At 31.3% G+C, this 26,504-nt stretch overlaps 1 protein-coding gene across 1 annotated transcript in view; it reads right to left on the minus strand.

Annotated features, from left to right (window-relative positions):
• Positions 1 to 954: 954 nt before the first annotated feature.
• Positions 955 to 26,504, minus strand: part of LOC134712552 (kinesin-like protein KIF16B) — a 43,748-nt gene continuing 18,198 nt past the window's right edge. Inside the window, exons 21-36 of the mRNA XM_063574238.1 lie at positions 20,574 to 20,659; positions 19,441 to 19,494; positions 17,598 to 17,730; positions 16,999 to 17,046; positions 15,587 to 15,679; positions 14,098 to 14,259; positions 12,180 to 12,991; positions 11,887 to 11,959; positions 10,327 to 10,472; positions 9,683 to 9,865; positions 8,503 to 8,551; positions 7,612 to 7,659; positions 7,102 to 7,224; positions 5,148 to 5,237; positions 4,638 to 4,718; positions 955 to 3,196 (exon numbers count right to left, since the gene is read on the minus strand). Coding sequence (XP_063430308.1) covers positions 3,041 to 3,196; positions 4,638 to 4,718; positions 5,148 to 5,237; positions 7,102 to 7,224; positions 7,612 to 7,659; positions 8,503 to 8,551; positions 9,683 to 9,865; positions 10,327 to 10,472; positions 11,887 to 11,959; positions 12,180 to 12,991; positions 14,098 to 14,259; positions 15,587 to 15,679; positions 16,999 to 17,046; positions 17,598 to 17,730; positions 19,441 to 19,494; positions 20,574 to 20,659 — 2,337 coding nt within the window. The 3' untranslated portion in view covers positions 955 to 3,040. The remainder of the gene's footprint in view (positions 3,197 to 4,637; positions 4,719 to 5,147; positions 5,238 to 7,101; positions 7,225 to 7,611; positions 7,660 to 8,502; positions 8,552 to 9,682; positions 9,866 to 10,326; positions 10,473 to 11,886; positions 11,960 to 12,179; positions 12,992 to 14,097; positions 14,260 to 15,586; positions 15,680 to 16,998; positions 17,047 to 17,597; positions 17,731 to 19,440; positions 19,495 to 20,573; positions 20,660 to 26,504) is intronic.

Genomic DNA, 26,504 nt, shown 5'->3' on the forward strand with positions numbered 1-26,504 from the left:
GACTATTAATTATATAAGGGCAATAACTCCTTAGGAGGTCAATTAACCATTTTGGTCATTTGACTTTTTTGTCAATCTTACTCAGCCTAACAATATTGCTGTTTACAGTTTATCTCTATCTATAATAATATTCAAGATATTAACCAAAACAGCAAAATTTCCTTAAAATTACCAATTCAAGGGCAGCAACCTAACAACGGGTTGTTTGATTCATCTGAAAAATTTAGAGCAAATACATCTTGACCTTATTAACAATTTTACCCCTTGTCAGATTTGCTCTAAATGCTTTGGTTTTTGAGTTATAAGCCAAAACTGCACTTCATCCCTATGTTCTATTTTTCGCCATGACGGCCATCTTGGATGGTTGGCCGGGTCATCGGACACATTTTTAAAACTAGATACCCCAATGATAATTGTGGCCAAGTTTGGTTAAATTTGGCCCAGTAGTTTCAGAGGAGAAGATTTTTCTAAAAAATTACTAAGATCTACGAAAAATGGTTAAAAATTGACTATAAAGGGCAATGACTCCTAAAGGGGTCAACTGACCTTTTTGGTCCTGTTGGCTTATTTGTAAATCTTACTTTGCTGAACATTTTTGCTGTTTACAGTTTATCTCTATCCATGCAAAGTGATGGGAAAAGCTCACTTGGCTCAGACAAACAATAAAACACAGAAACACAACATAAAGAACCAAAGACTGAGCAACATAAATGCCATCAAAAACCTGGGAGTAATCTTGAAAGTTCAGACCTATAATAACATGTCGTACCATGATAACCTCTAGCATCTATCTTATCTTCAAAATAGCCCAATCAGATATTGTGAAAGATATACACAAACTGAAATGTTCTTGGGCCAATTCCAGAATCAAGCTGGTATCCATTGTTCTGCATCAAGACAATTATGGCTTTCTATGAGACAAATTCAAGTTTCAATCATCATTTATGGTTGATAATATCTTTCAATAAATAAGCCATGTGTTTATACAAATTGCCATTTTAAAATGTGAAAATATCAAAAACTTTTAAATAGATATAAATAAAGTAAAATTTCAATACAGTTAATGGTTCGGCTGTGTCTTTAGACCATTATAATTTAACCTATAAAACATGTTTATGTTTCAAATTTTGTTGATCATATACGCTCTGTGCATTTTTTGTGGGTGTGAATTGCCTAAAAAAGCTCTAAGAAATTATCTTTCCACAAGGAAAAACTTAGTAATTCAAAATATGTAAATTGGATAAAGGGAGAATGTGTTTTATTTTGTTTTAAACAATACTGTATTATGATTAATACAAAGGAAAGTAAAGAATTAATGTTATTTTGTGAGATTCTTTTAAATCTAATTAAAGGTAGGTGTATTACGCAGATATTTTTTTATATTTTCATTCATATTAAAACAATGTAAAAGGGACTTAAAAATCTTAACATCTATAATAAAAATATACATTTTGTAAAAATATATTTATATATATATATATATACAGAGCATATGCATTAAAAACTATCACAAAAATGTAACAAGTAATCTTGCATACCTATAACAAGTGCAATGAACACAATACCAGACTAGAAAACAACATACAATGGCCCTATGGACAAGCATCAATCACTCAATGAATTTACATCTATAAATATATTAAGATAAAAACTGTCATGAATAATTAATAGTGATAATTTTATATTCAACAAGAAAACAAACCATAAGAAAGCTGGAATGTGCCTTAAACAACTTAACTGTACTGCTTATGAGTGATTGTTAATGAAATATGTATGGTTATTGCTTCCCTCTCTTTATGAGCCAAGCTGTGACTGAAAACAGTAGAGTCATTAATACATTTTACTGAGAGAAAAGTAGACAAGAAAGAAGAAGTTTTTGAGACAGAATGTGTCATCTGCTGTAGTCATTTATTCAAAAGTATTACATATATTCAGCAGAAGATATCGCATACAGGAATTTTTAAGGGGCATAATTATAGAAACTGGAACATTATATTTTACCAAGCTAGCAAGTTGATGGGAGCCTGTTATGCTAAGGAAATAAATAACTAAAATTCATGAGGAAAAAACACTATAGATTTTTGCTAATCGTCTCAATGGGATTGATTTTCTTGCTTGAGATGACCAATGATAATCTGTTTATAAATATTTTACCTATGAGGACGTTGTAAATTTCAGCGACAACAGAACATACACCCTTATTTTTCATAGCACTCTACTGTGCTGATAAAGAAAATTATTAGTCAGTAAGATCAAGGAAATTTTTGATAAATAGCGATAAATATGATTAACAATTTCAATGCATTGGAGATATGAGATCTTTTATATTTTATCACATGATACAACAATAAATGTACAACTTTGAAAATAATGTTCAACCAAACTTCCTGCACCTATGATTGATTATAGCACTATTATTACTCATCCCTAATTCTAATATAGCCTTGTAAACAATGAGTATTGTTATAAAATTAATGTTCAAACCTTCACCTTTTTTTTATGGCAAACTTACAATTGAATATAGCACTATCATTTCTCTTTTCTTAATTTCATACTTATGAGTATCATTCATCTAAAAATACCAATTAGAACAAAAGCAATGGTGAAAAGAACAGACTGCACCAATATCGAAATACAACTGTAAATTCTCTTCATATAAAAATTTGAACTAATTACATCCTCGAGTAATAAAAATCTTTTTACATAATAGCAGTAACTAAATGTACAAGAATATACATGAATCTCACAGCCTTATTTTGTGAACACAACTATCATACATAACACTTCTTAATGTTATATATTCTATGGCACTAGAATATCTAAGAAAAATTCCTCAATATAACATTTAAAATTAAAAAATAATCTCTAACTAATGATTCAATATTTGCAATGTTTTTTTGAGATTCAGGAAGTTCTAATAAAATTAAATTGATCTTTTCACTTTTTTTGTGACATAGCTAATGGATTTCAAATAAAGTTTATAATTGAGATTCCTTGGTTACATTATGCTGATTACAACCATTTGTCCTCTCTTATTTCATCATGATGTACTGTGTTTAGATGTCTCAAATATTCCCCTTTTAAAGAAGGGATCAAAATCACATAATATCTGTTTACTGAGATACAAGTTCCTGGATGGATGTAATGGACAATCTGGAGTTCTCATTAAAATAGTCACAGCATTCTTTAAATAGACCTGTAAATAAAATATAATCTCTAATTAAATTGTCACCAAGTACTGGTAATCTGAATTGCAATTAACCATTATGAAGGTGATCTGAAGTCTCTTGAGGACTAAAACTTAATGGGTGTTTTTTAGTGTTGTCAAATCGTACACTTTTGCCTAACCGGTTACTCGGATAAACGTTCGACCGATTAACCGGTTAACCGGTAATATATGTTGGTGTTTGAAAGCCTTATCAATAGAACCCTACACATAGATATACATTTAAATGTAGGTTTACACAATATTAGATCGAAAACGAAATAATGAAGTAATTAGTAAATTTAAATCTCATTACTGATTAAAAGTTACTGTTAAAAAAAAATGTTTACTAATTATGTTTCTTAAAGATCCTGCCCCGAACTCTAATTAATTTTATGTTTTTAGGATTAACAATAGCAATCAATATACTGGACAATTGATCTGTCAAACTAATTACCACGACGACAATTTTTAAATAAAACATAACTATTTAATGATTTGATTTTCCACACAAAATTTTATCAAATCTATCGAAATTGAAAAAAAGTCCGGTTAAACGGTTAGCGTTTTTGATATTCGGTATTCAGTCGTTCGACCGAAACCCCGGTTAACCGTTAACCGTTGACAACACTAGTGTTTTTGTGAGATTAGATAACAAACATCCAGCTTTCATAATAGCAGGACCATGACAATAGATTGTATGCTATTTGAGATCTTTCAGGCAATGTTAAATTAAACTAGACAAAGTGATGCCTCCCCCACTCCACTCTGAAGTAACTATAATATTACAAAGACAATGTAGGACTTAATTTGAGATATTATAATTATGTCTTGAAGACAAAATTAATGCCCCTGAAGATGTAACATGTTATTTTAAAATAACAATAACATTGAAGTGCTTATACCCTAAAAATGACAAAGTTCAACTATCTACCAAAAGAACAAATGTTAATAAAATTCAAATCCCTGGCCACATGCACACCTTTAATATATGGACAAACAGATAGCAAATTGAAAACTTCCTTGGATTCAAACTATGTGAGGAGTTTCAGGTTGAAAGTTTACTGTAACATATAAAATCAGTTGAACTTGACTGAAGTTTAACTGATGGTAATTCTATCAGATATTTAACTGATCAGATAGTTTAAATTGTATAGATAATTATCTAGTAACAGTTAACTTTCAAACGCTACATAACTAGTCTACTACTATCATACATCATTCTGCCTCAGAAGAAGGTCAATGCAGAACTGTGTTATAATTATCTGTTTTGGTACTATTACTCATTTTTTGTTAGGGGTTGTTGGTGTGATGTAAAGTTCCTGTTATCCTATTAGGTTATTTTAACCACAAAGCAATGCTTGTAATAAACAAAAATCATTAAATCTTGAATGATGGATATATTTGATTTTAGCAGTTTCATTTAAAATACCTCTAATTGGAGTTGTCTATCCATAGCTATTTTCTCTTGTTTTCTGAGCAGTTTTCTTGGTGGAAACACAAGACCTCCAATCTAAAAGAAAGGTCAACAATTAAACTAAATGTTAAAAACATTTTAGGTTCACCAATTTGAACTTTGACACAGAAAAATCTTACAATTTTGGTTAGAAAAAAATGTATTTCTTTCATTTAAACACTTGGAAGGTATAGGGTTATTTTTGTAAGAATCAGGCTATTATTTGATGGGTATTTTCATTTAGCTTGTGTTATATGATTGATACCTTTCATTCGTTTCTTACTCTTTTCAGTCATTTAAATATTCATTAAATTCTTGAAATTCTAAGAGTTCAACTTTGGCCATGTTAATCTAGTAACAAGGTCATCAGACTCAATATGTTATACAAAAGGGCCTTTGAAAATATTTAACAAGAAAATAATGGCAAGAATCTGTATTTATTTGCACAACCCTTACTAGATGAGCTAAAATAGAAAAAGGAGTTACCTGTAGGTAATGTTTTTTCCATTCCTGATGTAGATCTCTAAATCGACTGTATCTTCTGTATATCGTCCACCTTTCATCTCCTACTGCTATCTGTAGAAATTAATATCATTATCCTAAATGTATGACAATTTTAATCAACAGAATTATGGATGTTGGGTATAGGTACGATCATGCTTGCAATTGACATTTTTAACATGTGTTTTGTTGATGTATTTCATTTGTTTTGCTGTAATGAATTACTCCATTTCCAATTATTAAAAAAGAATGTGTCCATAGCACACAGATGCACCACTGACACTATATTTTTTTATGTTCAGTGGACCTAAATTGGGGTCAAAACTCCAGTTTGGCATCAAATTAGATTGATCATACCATAGAATGATAGGAAACATATGAACTAAATTTCAGTTTGTTTGGATTTCAACTTCATCAAAATTTCCTTGATCAAAAACTCAAACCTGAAGTGAAATCAACAAAAGGAAGGAAGATTGAATATGAACAAAGAGACTGAAAAACTTAATGACTCTAAGTTGGGCATACATTTTCCACCTTCAATTATTGCTTACACACAACTAAAACTGATTAATATAGTTTTACCTTCAATTGATTCTGATTATTTTCCTTCATCTTTAATCATAAATTGATTAATTTCTTTCATCTTCAATTATGAATTGATTTAATTTCTTTCTTTTTTAGTTATGAATTGATTAATTTCTTTCATTTTCAATTATTACTTAATTGATTTCTTTCATCTTCAATTATTACTTAATTGATTTCTTTCATCTTTTTTCATGAATTGATTAATCCCTTTTATATATACTAATTAAGAAAATGTTTGGTTTTACAATCTTTTAATCTTACAAAAAGGAAGTGAGTAGAATTTGGAACAAACACAAGCCCAACCAAAGCTTACCTAAATTTTGAGTAAATTGTAACGATATATAAACAGGACCATATTTTGGGGAAAGGTATTCAAATCACTGATCTAGTCCTCTAACCAAACAACATACTACAAGTAAACAATCTGTTACAATAATGGAATACTCTACTGTCCTATACTATGCTCAGCAGCTCAAGACCTTACTCACAGCACATGACCAAGCAGTTACTCAACTCAATCTATTAGATGGTAAAATCCAACAACTAGATCACTACTTGTTTACAGCAGACATTAATGGTAGTCATGGATACAGTAAACATCTCCTGACTCAGAAATCAACTACACTTGGTATCCGTAAAATGTACAACCACTATAGAGAGAAGAAATGGAACCAAGTTCAAGAGTTATCTTCCCTGATCATGAAGTCAGACATCACCACTCCTTCATCTACTGATAGTTCACCAGAGGGTTCACCAAGAAGATCACAACAAGATAATGACATTACTGTACAGTCATTGACAGATGATTTCTGTGTATTCTCCAGAGACTGTTAAATTTATTGTCAATTGTTACCAATGTATTGTTTATATCTAGTGCTTTATATTGTGATTTGGTAATTATCTTACCTTGTTGTTATATTATATGAATAAAAATAATGAAAATATTGTTGTTTTAAGTTGAAATTCTATAAGTCTGCAAGATGTGAGAGGTACAACAGCTTCTCATCAAATAATGTGTCCATAGTACATGGATGCCTTACTCCCACTCCCACTCTTATTTTATAGGTTCAGTGGACAGAAACCCTAAGTAGGGCATAAACAAAAACCTGGTATACATTCTATATAGAACCATTCACTTAAATTTTGATTGCTTAAAAGTCAACTGAAACACCCAAATGAATGTATAAATATGTTAAACCTTACTCAAAATAAGAAAATATTTGCCCAGAGTTATCATAGATATAGGAAGATGTGGTGTGAGTGCCAATGAGACAACTCTCCATCTAAATAACAATTTTTAAAAAAAGTAAACCATTATAGGTTAAAGTACGGCCTTCAACACATGTCAATTTACCTGTACTTCATATGCATAATGTTCATCCGATCCGTAACCCTGTAACCTGTATGCTGGTATGGTTATACTCAGTGCTGGAATGTCACCCATCTGGGAACCAGATAATGATATGTTTGATCCACTCTGTAAGAAAATAAAGAAAAACATTTAAATTTTATTGATGGCATCATAAGTTACACAGTTACATGTAAATTGAATTATTTCATTCTTTTGTTCAAACATGATCAGATGTGGAGCTGACATGTCTTTGCTTTTACCCATAAATGCAATGTGAATGAAATGCAGAAACAACAAGGATTTTTGTTTGACCTGGCAGAATATTGATCCAGCTGCATGTTACCTGAGACCACTTTGGAAGTTTTTATAACATACATAATATTGATGAAGAAAATATATTTTACAAGATGTCAACCTATAGTAAATGTTATGATAATGTTTATGTTAAATGTGCAGATAATTATAATATGAGCTATAAAACTGATTCCCAAAAAATCTTAAAACAACACTTACAAATCTGCTTCTTAGACTAAGTTGTGACTGCTTCCCAGTATCAGGAGACTGAAATAAACAGAAACATTAATTTGCAAGGGACATATTACTGATACTTTTGAACTATGAAGACACGTATATGCAATTTTAAATAAAAATTATCCAATGCTGGTAATGTATTTTCATCCCTAGGATTTTATTTTTGCATAAATTTGAATTTATCAATAAATAAATGTTTTTTTATAACAGAAATTTAAAGTTTTCATTCAATGAACTTAACAGAGAACTTTGGCTTTTGCATTTATTCAATGAGGCAGTTCACTTTGCCATAAATAAATAGCCCAGTAAAGGTGTCACACCACCAATTGCTCCCTCCAATTTAGAACGTATGTGTAAGTAGGCCTACTCGGACAAAAAAAAGTGCATTTGATGTCATTGTTTACTTAAACTAACCAACAAATTGGCAGAAATGGAACTTTTGGTGAAAGGAAATTATATTAAGACCATTTTTAGCTAAAATTTACTTGTGTACAAGTTTGCATTCAAAATTGAGGATTAATGCACTCCATAGTATACTAATTTAAGATTTCCAGAAAACCAAGGGTTATTTTTAGTGGTACATTTTGTAACTCTTTTCGGAAAACTTTTTCTTTTTTATATGATTTTAAATATCTGTTGAAAATTGGCATGAAGAATGCTGATACATGTAGGATTCAGGATATACCTAGTTTCTATGAAGTTAAACTTATTTTAAAATATTGAGAAAGCTGTGAAAATTGCAAAATTTGGTTTGAACAGATGGGGACTTTTAATTGGTGGTATGACACCTAAAGACCAACTGATTCAGTGAAAACAAAAATATTTCCTTCGCAATAACATATTTATTAATACTATTTAAGGTAAACTACTTACTGTGACATAAGGGTTGGACTTCGATGGCAACAAACTTTTGGAAGAAGTGCTACAGAGGAAAGCAATAAAATAATAAATTGGTGAATTTCTATAAATATTTTATGTATAAGAAAATAACCATATATTACAGTCTTACAATGTGTTTTCCATAAATAACCTAAGCGGTTAAAACATAACATTGGCTTGCACACACTAGCAAATCATCTATTTTACTTATAAATTAGAAATTTTTGCCTTCCCTTCCATTTGAAAGTTTATTAAAGAAGAGGGACGAAAGATACCAGAGAGACAGTCAAACTCATAAAGCTTAAACAAACTGACAACGCCATGGCTAAAAATGAAAAAGACAAACAGACAAAAAATATGACACAACATAGAAAACTAAAGAAAAAACAACACAAACCCCATTAAACTGACAGATAGATCTTTTACACATCTTCATAACTATTCAACAATCCAGTACCACTTCTGCACATGTTAGATATTAGATTACATTGAATAAGTGATTTAATGTAAACTTTTCATCAGTCTTCTACATGGGAATAATTAACAATCATACAAAAAAAATAATTAAAATAAGTAACAGATTTAACATAACCCTGGGTTTTTTTTACTATCATTTCTTGTCTAAAACAATAAAAAAAAGAATGTGTCCTAAGTACATGGATGTCCCATCCACATTATCATTTTCTATGTTCAATGGACCGTGAAAATGGGATAAAATCTCTAATTTGGCATTAAAATTAGAAAGATCATATCATAAGGAACATGTTTACTAAGTTCCAAGTTGAGTGCACTTCAACTTCATCAAAAACAAAAACTTTAACCTGAAGCGGGACAGATGAATGAACGGATGGACGAAAGGACACACAGAGCAGAAAGCATAATGCCCATAATTGGGGCATAATAATGCTCTGTACCTTTTACTTTCTCAAATATTAAACAATTTGTTTTGATGATTTTCAGACATTATTTTTTACTTCATGCATGTATTATTGGAAGTAAATGCTGTCATTACCAATGTTAATGACAGGTTTTTGAAGGATCAGGAGTTTTGGGGTATCAAAACCTACATGTATATCAAACTTCACATTTAATCATCAGTATTCTCTAAAAATATTTTGAGGTCATGAGGTCACATGCCAGTTAAAAAACTACGAGAAAAAGGCAATAGGTTTACCTGGGGTTTTCATATTTGTCTTTAAGTTGTTTTATTTCTCTATTATGCATGTCTTTAATTTTTTGAATTTCAGCTGCTCTGTCAATTCTTTCTTTCTCCTTTTCTTTTTTCCGAAAGTTTTCTCTCAAAATTTTTTCTTCAAACATTCTTCTTTTTACTTCTTGTTCTACCAAAGTATTTATTCTGAAAGAAAAAATTAGAAATATATATTGGCAATCATTTTGAAACTCTTTGAGAATTGGAATGTTAGTGTACTTATGAATAATTTGGTATGTCATTTTCATTTAAAAAAAGAAGACTTACTTGAAATCAATCTCAGAGATCGAAATGTTTGTAAACTAAAGTAATACATTGTTTTCTGTTTACTTCTCACTATTTTATACACTAGCACAAGCAAGGTTTTTAAATCAGTCTCAATACCAGTATCCTTATCAATACAGGATATAATCTGTATTCAATTATAATTTTTAAATCAGCTTTTTAAGTTTTGTTGGTGAGATTTAAGAGAGTCTTATAAATTTGAAGCCAATGGCATTTACAGATTAGCATCCCTATATCAGGCAATCTGTTGGTTTCTTTACAGGTGAGACAAAACAAATGTCCTAATAACATCTTAATTACCTTGCCAATATACATTTATATACCTTTGTTGATGTTCTAATTCTTTCAGTTTTAATCTTTCAAATTCTATTTTATCAAGTTCACTGTTTCTTTGTTCATCATATTTTTTCTGTATTTCATCCAATTCTTGCTTTGTAATCTCATACGACCTTCTCATTTCTTCAAATTCCTAAATAAATAATCATAATGCAAGACAAATACACTCTAGTTAACTTGAGAATTTATTCATAACTATTTCAGCTACAGGTTGATGTAGAGTTTGAAATATTGTACAGATTATTGTCTTTTAGGTTGGATCTCTCTTTTTGACATGTACCCCACAATTCTTTTTACTCTTATTTAGAATTATCTTTTTTTATGATACACATGTGCAGAAATCTAATTCTAGGATAATTGTTTGTCTCCCTTTTAGACTATTTCAACTTGCAGGGTTTCCCCTGGGTCAATTATTTTTTTCGCCACCTCTTTCGTCAAAACAATATATTTTTCGCCACTTTATTATTTTTTTCGCCAAGTAACACAAATATATATTTCTTATAAAATTTTCCTTTTTTTCCAGCACCCCCCTTCCCTCACCGCCCAAATAAGAATTGTTTTTTACAACAAAACGAAGCATCTTATCACTTGGAATTGATCCCTCGTGTAAGGTGTAGTCATTACATTGAAGGGTTACTCTCATGCCAACCTTTTGGATAGATTTCATAACGACAGTTTTCTTTTCTAGACCATCGTTAATATTAAGTAAAACTTTATGCTTGAAACATGTGTGTAACTGAAACGACTTTAAAGTACCCACTCAAATCAATGATCTATATGAAAGTTAAATGATAAAGTTTTAAATCAGAGACCTTTCTTGCTTTGAATATTTTTCGTCATAACAACAATTTTCTTTTCTGGACTATAATTAAAAGAAGGAGAAGAAGCGTAAAAATTTTGCTTCAAACACGTGCGTTGCAAAGTTGTTAATAAATCCCTTTTGTGACATGTGACAGAAGCCATTTAACCATAATTTCATTTTGTAATATCATACAATCAACACCTTTATTAATTAGTCCTTTGATGTCATTAGCTTTGAATGCAATCAGCTGATTATTGATTTTCTGTCAAAATCTTAACGAGTTCAAGGTGAATTCCGAGTCTGATCGGTAAAGTCAGAGAAACCCGTAAAAAGTAAATAAACAAGTCGTTTTATATATTTCTTTCGCCAAATTCTTTCGCCAATGACGAATTTTAATCGCCACAATTATTATTTTTTCGCAAATTGTGAAAATGGCGACCGCCAGTGTAAACCCTGTTAACTTGCCTGTCCTAGAAGAATTTAGCTTGATAATCCCTGCTTTCAAATTGTGAAGTGGCTTATATTGTCACAGCTATTAGAGATTTATTCATTACTTCAATAAAATTGAGAAAGGAAATGGGGAATGTGTCAAAGCGACAACAACCCGACCATACAGTCAATCAATTTCTTGACCATCAATGTTTGATCAGGTTTTTGAAGGAGCACGGAAATATAATAAAATTTGATTTGACACACAGCAATGGTATTGTACCTCATTCTATTTTTTATGTTTCATTAATTTTACCTGAATTTTCTTATCATTATCTGATACTCCTACTTCATCCAGCTGACAAAGTTCTTGGTGTTTCTTATTCATCCTGTAAAGACAAAGCAAATTTTTCAACAATAGAAAACATTTATGTAATTGCATTCTAAAGATGACAATTTAGAATTTTAATTGTTTTGTTTAAAAAAAACTGAGGATACATCAATTTAGTCATAATTCTTATCACAGCATGTTCTGAGTATTGACAGAAGCAGTAACCTCAGACAGATAAGTGACTGCTTAGAACTTATTGCTCTATAAAATGAACTTACATGTCTTTGTCTTTCTGAATGCCCATTATCTCTGTATTACAATAGTCTTCTATCTGCTGTAACATGGATTTCATATCACTCACTTCAACATCTTCCTCCTCATCCAAACACAGAAGAGTTTTACTAAGGGTAGATAACTCATCTTTTATTTCTTTTCCAGCGACCTCAAACTGAGCCTTCGTTTCTTCTTCCTCACTATCAGCTTCATCTAATATTTTTCTGACGCTTTTTAAGGTGTTTTCATAACTATGTAATTCATCTGACTTTTCAGACATTTCTTGAAGTAAATTTGTCAATTCTACATCCCCATTTTCAATTATGTGTTGTCTCTTTTTCAGTAAATTAGACATTTCTGTATTTTTTGTCTCTTCCCATTTTTCCATCTCTCTTTCTACTTGTTCTAAAACATTTTTCTCTTTTTCAGAAAGTCTTTTTTCTTCATCTTTCAATAACGTTTTTGCTTCCAGAATGCTTGCTTGCTTTATTTCAAGACTTTTTCTCTCTTTTTCACTAAGTTTATCTACTCTACTGAGTAAATGTGAAATAACTTGTTCATTTTCTTCAATATCTTTCCACGCCTCTTCCACTTTTAAATTTTCTTGTGTGACATTTTCCAATTCTTGATTCCATTTTGTTTTATGAGTCAGTTCTATTTCCTCTTGTATTGATTTCAGTTCCTTTTCTGCATTATCGAACTCTTCAAGTTGTTGGGAAAGTTGAGGATTATCACGGACAAGAGTGTCCCTCCTTTCCTGAACCTTATTCTGAAGTTCATCAAGTTCTTCTTCGTTTGTTTCAATTTGATAATATAGCTAAAGATGACAAAAATGCATATCATCAGTAAGATTTTTTGTTAGCATTTTTAATAAAGATATAAAATACAATGGTTTTTAATTTCTGTCAATTTTCATTTATGACATGATTATTTTAGTAAAATAATTTGCCGATGTTGGCTCACTCTTCCTCGTTTATTTGATTTAGAGTATATAAAAAATATAAAAATACAAAAATTATAAAAGCTCCCATTTTCAAGCTGTACATCAAATCAACAAGGAAAAAATTAAAACCTTAAATTAATTAACCTGACACTAATATAAATTTGTAAATCAAATTACAGTTTCACCAATGTAGATTTTTATTCTAAATGTATAATGGTTTATAATGTGTAAAACATTCTGGGTAATATTTCCAAACGTGCATGTCAAAACCTTGGGATTGCCTAACATCATCCTAAACAATGTAAATTCAATTAAATGTGTGATGTTATTTTCATTTAGAGACTCTTTTAATAGACTATTTTCATATTACAAACTTTTGACTAACAAGTTGATATTTTTTTAAAAGAGTTCCCTTTTTCTGTGGTACAGGGGGACCAAAAACATCCTGGTACATCGTCATGGAAGAACTACTTAAGGAGGTAAAATCAAGCTTACAATCGGTAGAAATTGGGGGAGAAATTTCATAAACTGTTTTATGTTTTTTATACACAACAAATGAAGGGAAAACAGTAAACTGTCCTCCTTAATTGCACCATTTAATCGTTTGATTTTACTTCTTTTGGTTGCCTTTTATTCTATTAAGTACCAAGGAGAAGGTAGCCTACCAAAAAATCTTATTTTCAGAAGTAAAAAAACAATATTAGAAAAAAGTCTATTACCCATAACACTTTAGATATTGAAACAGCAACACAAACTTTATAAACAATACTGTAAACCAACTTATTTTTGAGGATTCACTATTTTGCGTTAGGCCATTAAGTGTTCACCTCGCTGCTTTTTAATTTCGTGATTTTTTAGTTTAAATTGTGTAGTTTAACAATGAAAGATCCAAGTTGTACATATTCACGATGATTTATCTTCGCATAATTTATGTTCTAACAAAAATAAGTTGGTTTACAGTACTCATTTATTACACATACCTGCTGCTGTTCTGTTTTAACACTGTCTCTTTTATCCTTTATTTGTTTCAGTTTATCTGAGTATGTTTTTTCTAAAGTCTGTAGATTTTCCGTCAATTCTTTCACCTCATCCTTTACTATTGACTTCTTTTCTTCAAAATCATGCTGCAAATCTTCTATTTCCTGATAAAAACAAAACTTGATATGAGAACAAAATATAAATACTTGTGTCCAGCTTTATGGGCAAACAATTGAATGGGTAGTTGGTAAAAGGAATTTCAGCAGTAAATAACCAAAAATTATAAACATATTGCTTAACATGAGTTAGGGAAGGTAAGATGGTTTGTTTGATTTTCTACACATAAAAAGACAAGAGTGCACACACTGAAATGTCTCGCCTTCTTTACTAATCATTGATATTATGTTGATAGTCCTAAGTATAAAGCTTTATTACAACGGTCACATAAACTTAACATTAACCAAGATAGCTAAACACAGACCAATGAACCATGAAAATGAGGTCAAGGTCAGATAAACCATGCCAGACAGACATGTACAGCTAAAAATGCTTCCATACAACATATATAGTTGACTTATTACTTATAGTTTATGAAAAATAAACCAAAACACAAAAACTTAAACACTGTGCAATGAACCGTGAAATTGAGGTCATGGTAAAATAATACCTACGGGACTGACATATAGATCATAAAATATTTCAATACATCAAATATAGTTGACCTTTGGCATATAATATTGGATAAAAAGACCAAAACTCAAAAACTTAACTTTGACCACTGAACCATGAAAATGAGGTCAAGGTCAGATGACATCTGCCTGCTAGACATGAACACCTTACAATCATTCCATACAGCAAATATAGTAGACCTATTGCATAAAGTATGAGAAAACCAGACCAAAACACAAAAACTAAACTATAACCACTGAACCATGAAAATGAGGTCAAGGTCAGATGACACCTGTCAGTTGGACATGTACACCTTACAGTCCTTCCATACATCCAATATACTAGCCCTATTGCTTATAGTATCTGAGATATGGACTTGACCATCAAAACTTAACCTTGTTCACTGATCCATGAAATGAGGTTGAGGTCAAGTGAAAACTGTCTGACGGGTATGAGGACCATGCAAGGTACGCACATACCAAATAAAGTTATCCTATTGCTTATAATAAGAGAGAACTCAACATTACAAAAAATCTGAACTTTTTTTTCAAGTGATCACTAAACCATGAAAATGAGGTCAAGTATATTGGACATGTGACTGACAGAAACTTCATAACATGAGGCATCTATATACAAAGTATGAAGCATCCAGGTCTTCCACCTTCTAAATTATAAAGCTTTTAAGAAGTTAGCTAACGCCTCCGCTGGATCAATATTCCTATGTCAAGCTTTCTGCAACAAAAGTTTCAGGCTCGACAAAAATTGTGTTATTTATTCTGGAGATTTAGAGCACCAACTTTTTTAAAATCTAAAAATTCTTACCATTTGTAGTTGTTCTTTTGCCAATCTTGTTTCCTCGTCTATATCTCTTTCTCTTGTCTCAAGATCTCTTAGTTCTTCATCAACGTGGAACATCTTTAATATAAAGTACAAAACAGTTTTTTTACAGAATAATTTAATTTCAAATGTAACATGTTTTCTGATTGGCTGATAGTGTTTTGTCTATCAGCTCATAGACATAATTTTGTCATGTGACTGATATCATCAAAGTTTTTTCATTATTAAGGCCAGAATTTAGAATTAAATTATAAGGAATGATTGTGATATTTTTTCTCTGTCTATTCTAAATAACATATTAAATGTGGTGCACACTTTTAAATAACCCACTATGCACGTTATTCAGTGTGCACCACATTTTGAATGGTATTTCTTCAAAGACAAAAAAATATTACAGTCATTCCTTAATTAAAGCAGAAATCAAAACTTTAATAGGTTATACTGGGAGAAACAAATGTAAGAGTGTCTTATTTTGATTGAGTTTTACTTATTGTACTGATGTATAAAATGATGAAAAAAAATAATATTTGCATTCTTTATATACTGTTTGCTTTCTGATACATATATGTACATTAGAAATTCAATGAATTCATCCAACTACAACATTTCCACGGTTACAAAAATATATGAAGCATCTTAACCCTTTCAACGATGAGTCCCGCTTTACCAGGATTCATGCTTCAGACAGCTGACAATGAGTCTCGTTTTTTCCTGGATCGGAATACCTCTTTTATATTTCCCTCTCAAAACAATGCAAACATGAGTTATCTTTCTTAGATGAATACCCGGAAAAATGTAAACATGGCGCTTCTGTTTGTTGAAAACTGTGTCAAAATCAGAGGATATTTACAGAATTTACGAGAATTTCAAATGAGGGAACATTTTTTTTAAAGAATATGTAAGAATTGAAGCCAAACTAGTATACTTTTTTGACACAAAATGTTGTTTCATGTACAAAACACTTGGAATGGACATCGTTCAGTGTAAGGAATTTGTACAGCCTCATTAAATTTTTAAAAATTTAGCATTTTTAGGTAAAATAATACGAATTTGGGTCAAAGAGCAGAATTTTGAGAATTTCACCAAGATAATGCAGAAAATTTGAATATTTAAATATTTTCTGAAGAAATTTTTTCAAAACATGAACAAAAAAATAAAGACACAAATAACTACAGACAATTTTTTATTGACATTTATTATGAAGATCTCCCACTTGAGTAATATTAGCCAGGGAAGCCATCATCTCAGAGTAGCTTATGTCTGAACTGCTATCGGTGAAAGAGTTAACAAAATATTTGATGTGTTCAAATATTTTTCTTAAACCAACATATATTTGTATACATGCTAATAATTGAATAGGTAGTATTCAAAATAAATACTTTAAGAGCCAAACTAACCTTTTCCCTGTGACTGTTACTAGGCTGTTCATCTATCTGTTGTCTTAACTGAAAATATAAAGTTAATATAAAAAGAAAAGTAAGACTGTCATATGTCATGACTATATGCTTTTTACTTAAAACTAATTCATTTTGGATGTATCATGTGTTCTGATTGACTGAAATTTTTTTGTATCTATCTGCTCAATTTTGTCATGTGACCTTGACTTCATCACATTTTTTAATGATTTACTCCTTAAAAGTGGAAATTAAAAGGGAATGACTGTTTTCTGTCTATTTGAAACAATCTTAAAAAAAATGTTATTTCTTCATAGACAGAAAAAATATTATAGTCATTCCTTCAATAACAATCTAGAAAATAACACTATAGATAATTGTACTGTTGTACAATCTGTAAGTACTGTGAGATTATAAGCTTGAGGAACTATTTTACATTTATTTTATCGAGAAAGAAAAAGAAATTACAAAATTTTATTTTAAAATTGAAATATTACTTTTTTTCAAAATTTGAAAATCTTTGTGAAGACCAGTGTTGTAACAGATTACTCAAATATCATAAATGTCATATTATCTAACTAGGAATACATTGAGTAACTCACCTGTTCAAAATCTTGTTCAATTTGATCTAGCTGATTCCTCTTTTCTTCCAGTTCCACCTCAAGCTGAACTATAATTACCTCCCTTTCTCTCTCAGAATCTATGTACATCTGTTCTAAATCATCTAATTTGTTCCTATCAATACATGTTAACCATATTTATTACAGCTAAATGTATTTTACAAAAATTATTTGATACAAGTTCATTTCTCAAATTCGAAGGTATTGCTTGTTATCTTAATGTAACCATATAATGCTTAAAGTAGATGGAAAACTAAAATATGTTTCCATAAGGCATCATGCTTCCATAACAATATTTATATAACAAGTACATTACATCCAAAAGTCTTTAAGATTAGTAATTTTTCTTAATAACCAAAGAAAATGTATAATTTAGGCATTTCACATTCTATATAATTATTATTCAACTCGAACAAAATAAAAAAAACACATTGTAGTAACTGAAGTATATCCTTTTTCTAATTGCAATTGAAGCATTAGCCTGTCATGTTTTTAAATGTGTACAGTTAAAGATCCAAGGGTCCTTCTTAAAATGTTTGATATATGTCATAGCAAGTTTTGTCTGATATGTCATAGCAAGTTTTGTCTGATACATGTCATAGCAAGTTTTGTCTGATATATGTCATAGCAAGTTTTGTCTGATACATGTCATAGCAAGTTTTGTCTGATATATGTCATAGCAAGTTTTGTCTGATACATGTCATAGCAAGTTTTGTCTGATATATGTCATAGCAAGTTTTGTCTGATACATGTCATAGCAAGTTTTGTCTGATATATGTCATAGCAAGTTTTGTCTGATATGTCATAGCAAGTTTTGTCTGATACATGTCATAGCAAGTTTTGTCTGATATATGTCATAGCAAGTTTTGTCTGATACATGTCATAGCAAGTTTTGTCTGATACATGTCATAGCAAGTTTTGTCTGATATATGTCATAGCAAGTTTTGTCTGATATATGTCATAGCAAGTTTTGTCTGATACATGTCATAGCAAGTTTTGTCTGATACATGTCATAGCAAGTTTTGTCTGATACATGTCATAGCAAGTTTTGTCTGATACATGTCATAGCAAGTTTTGTCTGATATATGTCATAGCAAGTTTTGTCTGATACATGTCATAGCAAGTTTTGTCTGATATATGTCATAGCAAGTTTTGTCTGATATATGTCATAGCAAGTTTTGTCTGATACATGTCATAGCAAGTTTTGTCTGATATATGTCATAGCAAGTTTTGTCTGATATATGTCATAGCAAGTTTTGTCTGATACATGTCATAGCAAGTTTTGTCTGATATATGTCATAGCAAGTTTTGTCTGATATATGTCATAGCAAGTTTTGTCTGATATATGTCATAGCAAGTTTTGTCTGATACATGTCATAGCAAGTTTTGTCTGATATATGTCATAGCAAGTTTTGTCTGATACATGTCATAGCAAGTTTTGTCTGATATATGTCATAGCAAGTTTTGTCTGATACATGTCATAGCAAGTTTTGTCTGATATATGTCATAGCAAGTTTTGTCTGATACATGTCATAGCAAGTTTTGTCTGATATATGTCATAGCAAGTTTTGTTTGATATTGATTGCACATGACATATAAACCAATTAGAATTGACCTAGCATCAAAAAGGTGAAAGGACTTTACATTTGAATTTTTACAGTCTTATCAGGGCCTTTTATAGCTGACTATGCGGTATGGGCTTTGCTCATTGTTGAAGGTCGTACTGTGACCTATAGTTGTTAATGTTTGTGTCATTTTGGTCTTTTGTGGATAGTTGTCTCTTTGGCAATCATACCACATCTTCTTTTTTATATTTACAATTTACCTGTTGTTATCTACTATACTCTCTTCCTCTAACTTGTTTTCATTGTCATCCCACCTATTTAAAATAAAAGGGGGAACAGTTTTAATAGCAAAAAGGTTATCTTTATCAGTGCCCAGATTTTTTTAAGGTTTAATGAATGTTATCCATATGACCTATCTTAAGGATCATAGAGGTGCATATATGATAAAATAGTATACTACTAACTGGGCTTTATATTGGATAATATATATTCTTATTACAATAAAAAGGTAAATTCTTTCTTGAGAACAGTTTCTAGTTCTATCATGTGAAAACTTATGTCCTGAATGCATAAAAAGCATGCATGAGAAATTATAAACAGTCGTTATCGAAAACTATAGTCGCCGTCACGTAAAATTGGCACCATGTTTTTTGTCCAAAAAAAAATCAAATATCAGCCGTGTTTACTCAAGATGATGTTTTTCATTTAGCGGAAATAAAATCCTGTCCAAATATCCACTACTGTCAAACCTTTTATTGTGTTTGTACTGTATAATCCTGACCTTCACATTTTTCAAGATTATTTACATTGTAAAACCGCCATCTTGGTTTCTATGAGGATCCCATATTCCATAACATTTGTTCCTCTCAGGTAATATCATTGTCATTGATGATACAATTTCCTGCGCTTTTGACGTTTAGATGACAAAAAGCTCAGAGAGTCACAAGAAAATGGAGAGCAGGTGGAACTCCACTGCAACACTTCCAGTAATAACAATGTCGAATTCCACCATACAAAATAATCTTGGATTATGTAAAGGTCAGGATAATACAGTGCAAACACAATAAAAGGTAGGACAGTAGTGGATATTTGGACAGGATTTTTCTTTCGCTTATCAAAAAACATGATCTTTAGTAAACGAGGTCGATATTTAAGAAAATTTGACAAAAAACATGGTGCAAATTTTACGTGACTGCGTCTATACATGCATTTCATATAACTAAAATAAGTATCCTTTCCAACAAAGGACACACCATATTTAGTAAACACTTTAAAATATAACGACTGATAATTTAATTAATGTAGGAACAATATCGAACAATTGAAATACCACAGAGAAGCTATTTCAAACTTGGAAGATAATTATTTAATATGTGTTAGAAATGACACTTACCAGTATCCTGAACCAGATAAACTATCTGTATATAGATCTGTCATAGAATAGCTCAGTAATGATGATCGGGACATGCTTAAACCACACTGAAAAAGATCATAGAATAGCTCAGTAATGATGATCTGGACATGCTTAAACCACACTGAAAAAGATCATAGAATAGCTCAGTAATGACGATCGGGACATGCTTAAACCACACTGAAAAAGTTCATAGAATAGCTCAGTAATGATGATCGGGACATGCTTAAACCACACTGAAAAAGATCATAGAATAGCTCAGTAATGATGATCGGGACATGCTTAAACCACACTGAAAAAGATCATAGAATAGCTCAGTAATGATGATCGGAACACGCTTAAACCACACTGAAAAAGATTATAGAATAGCTCAGTAATGATGATTGGGACATGCTTAAACCACACTGAAAAAGTTCATAGAAGAGCTCAGTAATGATGATCGGGACATGCTTAAACCACACTGAAAAAGATCATAGAATAGCTCAGTAATGATGATTGGGACATGCTTAAACCACACTGAAAAAGATCATAGAATAGCTCAGTAATGATGATCGGGACATGCTTAAACCACCCTGAAAAAGATCATAGAATAGCTCAGTAATGATGATCATGCTTAAACCACACTGAACCAGATGCTCCGCAGGGCGCAGCTTTATACGACCGCAGAGGTTGAACACTGAACGGTTGGGGCAAATATGGACACAACATTCAAGCTGGATTCAGCTCTAAATTTGGATTATGATTAAATAGTTGACACAGCAAAGGTTTCTGACACAGAATGAATGTGGTCTAATGAACTTAAAATTTGTGTTTTGCCTTTGAGCAATTCACCATGCTGTTGAATATTAATCCTTTCCAAAAAATGTTTGAAGAATTTTTCGTTTTATTTATGAAATTTCAAATGAGAAAAATTGAACCCCCCCCTCCCATTTTTTTTTCACATCCCCCTATCCTTTATTCCAAAACCGATCTCAAATCAAATTTCTAATGGAGTTTGCAACAATAATTACTCATTTAAATACATCATAAAATATTAAAATGTCAAAAAAAGTGCTTGTTATCACTGAATGGTAAAGATTATTTAATTTATCAGTTGGTAGTAAAAGTGAATATACATTATATATTATACAAAACAATGATTTAAGTTGATTCAACTACTATTCTGGACAAAGAAAGATAACTCCAATTGAAATTTCTTGCTATTGCACAATATTGTGCAATTAGATATTTCTTGCTATTGCGCAATACTGTGCAATTGAAAATACTTGCTATTGCACAATACTGTGCAATTGAAGATTTCTTGCTATTGCACAATATTGTGCAATTGAAAATTTCTTGCTATTGCACAATACTGTGCAATTGAAGATTTCGTGTTATTGCTGAGTACTGTGTGATTGAAAATTTCTTGCTATTGCACAATACTTAATATAATAATTTTAGATCCTGATTTTGACCAACTTGAAAGCTGGGCCCATAATCAAAAATCTAAGTACATGTTTGGATTCAGCATATCAAAAAGCCCAAGAATTCAATTTTTATTAAAAAGTTTAATTTTGGACCCTTTGGACTTTAATGTAGACCAACTTGAAAACAGGACCAATCAAAGAGCTGAAAGCTCTGAAGAAAAATGACGCCACTGTCTCTAATATTGGGATAGTTTTTATGCAAGTCTTGATTTTCACATACCGTAATTTGTTTAACAATGCAACATGTCTCGTAAGCATATAATTGATATTTGTATATGTGTGTGTGTGAAGTGAAGGTGCCAACTGGCTGGGTTTTTTTTTAAGACAAATGAATAGGTCAAGACTTCCTGAATTGTACAAATAAATCCCGTGGAAAGGCTTCTATATTTCTCACTGGTACATAGGCTGAATCCGGGTCCATTCGCGCCCATTCACGTTTGCGCCAACTCATGTTCGCCCCCTTTCACTTTCACACCCTACATGTTGGCAACTAATCTTAATTGGTTTTGTGTTTAATAACTCTGTAAGCAAGTGTTTTCTTATAAGTATAATTGTTGTCATTGTCTCAAAATAAAGTGAGACAGCATTTTTTTTTGTGTTGAATAAATCTTAATCATGTTTTGGATAGCGTATTGTTAAAGATAATAATAATCCTTTCTAAATAAAGTGGTATTTTGTCAACGTTTTATTTAGCGTTGAATAACTCTTAATCATGTTTTGGTTAGTGTATTGCTATACTTTGTTTCATTGACCTCTTTCATAATGAAATGAGATTCTGACTAATTTTTTTTCTGTGTGTTGAATAAATTTTATCATGTTTTGGTTATAATAGTGGATTGCTATATTTTGGTTCCTATATTTTATTGTTTCGTTGTTTCAGATCAAAGGGCTTAAAAACAATTATCTTTTGTGTTTTTCCTTTAAAATCTTCAATGTTTTACTCATACCAAGCTATATAATACATTCAGTATTTACACCAAAGCAATTTAAAACAACAATCATGATTTTCCAATTATTCAACTTGAATTTGAATTAAAATTGAGCGCGAATGAGTAGAGTGCGAATGAACCTTGGGTGTGAACGTGCGAGGTGCGAAAGTGTATTGGGCGCAAACAGACCTGATACCACATAGTCTGAACCCCCTTCTCCCACAAAATATGAAGTAAATTAAAAACAAATTGTTCAGAGAACAATTGAAGTCTTTCCACTAGAAAAGATCTATTTTTATATTGAAATATGAAAAATCAGTTTAAAATGTAAGTTCCTATGGCTTTATGACGTCCTATTAACCTATGACCTTGACCTCAATTTCAAGGTCACAAACCATGGACCTTGAATCAAAATATCCTAGGTCTTTAATATGTTTGGTTAATGACGTTAATGACGCGTAATTTTAAATGTAAGATGGACAAAAACTCCCTTTTATTGTATGTGCAGCCTTTCAACCAAAATATACAAGTAAGGACATGTTGCAACTAATAATTTATGAAAAATTATTTGTCAAAATGTCATACAGTATTTGAAAAGAAGTGAAAATCAGCCAAAATCAAAATTTATAATATGACCTTGACCTTTGACATTGACCTCATTTTCATTTTTAGTACCAATGACCTCATGAAGACCTTAGGTCTCTATCAGTTATGGTTTACCAGTTGAAAATGCATATCGCTTGAATCAAATGAAAAAGGGGGAATAACTCTCATATGGAGTTCCCATAGAGCTATGGTTCAAACAAATATTCTTATCCTAAATATGTAACGAGCAATTTGGTAAAATAAAATCTTTTACGGTTACGAACGAGAGGTGGCCACAAGAAAAACAGTGTTTGGGGAGATAACTCTTACAACATAATGTATTTTGTTATAATTACATTTGATATATGTTTCATTATAATACTTTATTCTGATTGGCTAACTGCACATCACATGTTATTCCTCAAGCAATTGCATCACTCAATAAAACTTTTCATTCATGATAACACGTGGTCCCACAATAAAGTGCACAGATGAATTGAATAAAAAAGTAATAAAATTCGTGTTTTCATGATCCTAGCTAAAAAAAGTAATTATAAGTATTGAATGTTTCTTTTTGTAACCTCATAGGGTTGCAAAAGCGTTGACCGTGTGCACATTTTTAGAATGAAGCGCTTACGCTTACGCGCTTCATACAAAAAGTACTTCGGTCAACGCTTTTACACCTCAATGAATTTACAAAAACTAGAGGCTCTAAAGAGCCTGTGTCGCTCACCTTGGTCTATGTGAATATTAAACAAAGGACGCAGATTGATTCATGACAAAATTGTGTTTTGGTGATGGTGATGTGTTTGTACATCTTAATTTACTGAACATTCTAGCTGCTTACAATTACCTCTACCTATAATTAACTTGGCTCAGTAGTTTCAGAGGAGAAAATTTTTGTAAAACATTACTAAGATTTACGAAAAATGGTTAAAAATTGACTATAAAGTCAGATTTGCTCTAAATGCTTTGGTTTTTGAGTTATAAGCCAAAAACTGCATTTTACCCCTATGTTCTATTTTTAGCTGTGGCAGCCATCTTGGTTGGTTAGCAGTCACGCAAAACATTTTTTAACCTAAATACCTCAATGATAGTTGTGGCCAAGTTTGGTTAAATTTGGCCCAGTTGTTTCAGAGAAGATTTTTGTAAAAGATTACTAAGATTTATGAAAAATGGTTAAAAATTGACTATAAAGGGCAATAACTCCTAAACGGGTCAACTGACCATTTTGGTCATGTTGACTTATTTGTAAATCTTACTTTGCTGAACATTATTGCTGTTTACAGTTTATCTCTATCTATAATAATATTCAAGATAATAACCAAAAACAGTAAAATTTCCTTAAAATTACCAATTGAGGGGCAGCAACCCAACAATGGGTTGTCGGATTCATCTCAAAATTTCAGGGCAGATAGATGATTACCTGATGAACAATTCCACACAGTCAGATTTGCTCTAAATGCTTTGGTTTTTGAGTTATAAGCCAAAAACTGCATTTTACCCGTATGTTCTATTTTTAGCTGTGGCAGCCATCTTGGTTGGTTAGCAGTCACGCAAAACATTTTTTAACCTAAATACCTCAATGATAGTTGTGGCCAAGTTTGGTTAAATTTGGCCCAGTTGTTTCAGAGAAGATTTTTGTAAAAGATTACTAAGATTTATGAAAAATGGTTAAAAATTGACTATAAAGGGCAATAACTCCTAAAGGGGTCAACTGACCATTTCAGTCATGTTGACTTATTTGTAAATCTTACTTTGCTGAACATTATTGCTGTTTACAGTTTATCTCTATCTATAATAATATTCAAGATAATAACCAAAAACAGTAAAATTTCCTTAAAATTACCAATTGAGGGGCAGCAACCCAACAATGGGTTGTCGGATTCATCTCAAAATTTCAGGGCAGATAGATGATTACCTGATGAACAATTCAACACCGTCAGATTTGCTCTAAATGCTTTGGTTTTTGAGTTATAAGCCAAAAACTGCATTTTACCCGTATGTTCTATTTTTAGCCATTGCGGCCATCTTGGTTTGTTGGGCGGGTCACCGGACACAATTTTTAAACTAGATACCCAAATGATGATTGTGGCCAAGTTTGGTTTAATTTGGCCCAGCAGTTTCAGAGGAGAAGATTTTTGTAAGACATAACTCAGATTTACGAAAAATGGTAAAAAATTGACTATAAAGGGCAATAACTCCTAAACGGGTCAACTGACCATTTTGGTCATGTTGACTTATTTGTAAATCTTACTTTGCTGAACATTATTGCTGTTTACAGTTTATCTCTATCTATAATAATATTCAAGATAATAACCAAAAAACAGCAAAATTTCCTTAAAATTACTAATTCAGGGGCAGCAACCCAACAATGGGTTGTCCGATTCATCTTAAAATTTCAGGGCAAATAGATCTTGACCTGATTAACAATTTAACCCGTGTCAGATTTGCTCTAAATGCTTTGGTTTTTGAGTTATAAGCCAAAAACTGCATTTTACCCCTATGTTCTATTTTTAGCCATGGCGGCCATCTTGGTTGATTGGGCCGGTCACCGGACACAATTTTTAAACTAGATACCCCAATGATGATTATGGCCAAGTTTGGTTAAATTTGGTCCAGTAGTTTCAGAGGAGAAGATTTTTGTAAAAGTTAACGACGACGACGGACGACTACAGACGACGGACGACGGACGACGGACGACGGACGCAAAGTGATGGGAAAAGCTCACTTGGCCCTTCGGGCCAGGTGAGCTAAAAAAGCATTCAATACTTAAATGCAGTTGTAAATTTTTAAAGCAAAAAGAGTTAATACTAACTTTCACTTTTTTTGGATGTTCATGTACATTTTGTATGTATTTATTTTTCTCAACTACATGAATTTTTTGGTGTATTTTTAATGATATATATGAGTAGTCCAAATAATTATTACGT

Source organism: Mytilus trossulus, chromosome 1 (genome assembly GCF_036588685.1).
Source record: "Mytilus trossulus isolate FHL-02 chromosome 1, PNRI_Mtr1.1.1.hap1, whole genome shotgun sequence".
NCBI classification, from domain to species: domain Eukaryota; kingdom Metazoa; phylum Mollusca; class Bivalvia; order Mytilida; family Mytilidae; genus Mytilus; species Mytilus trossulus.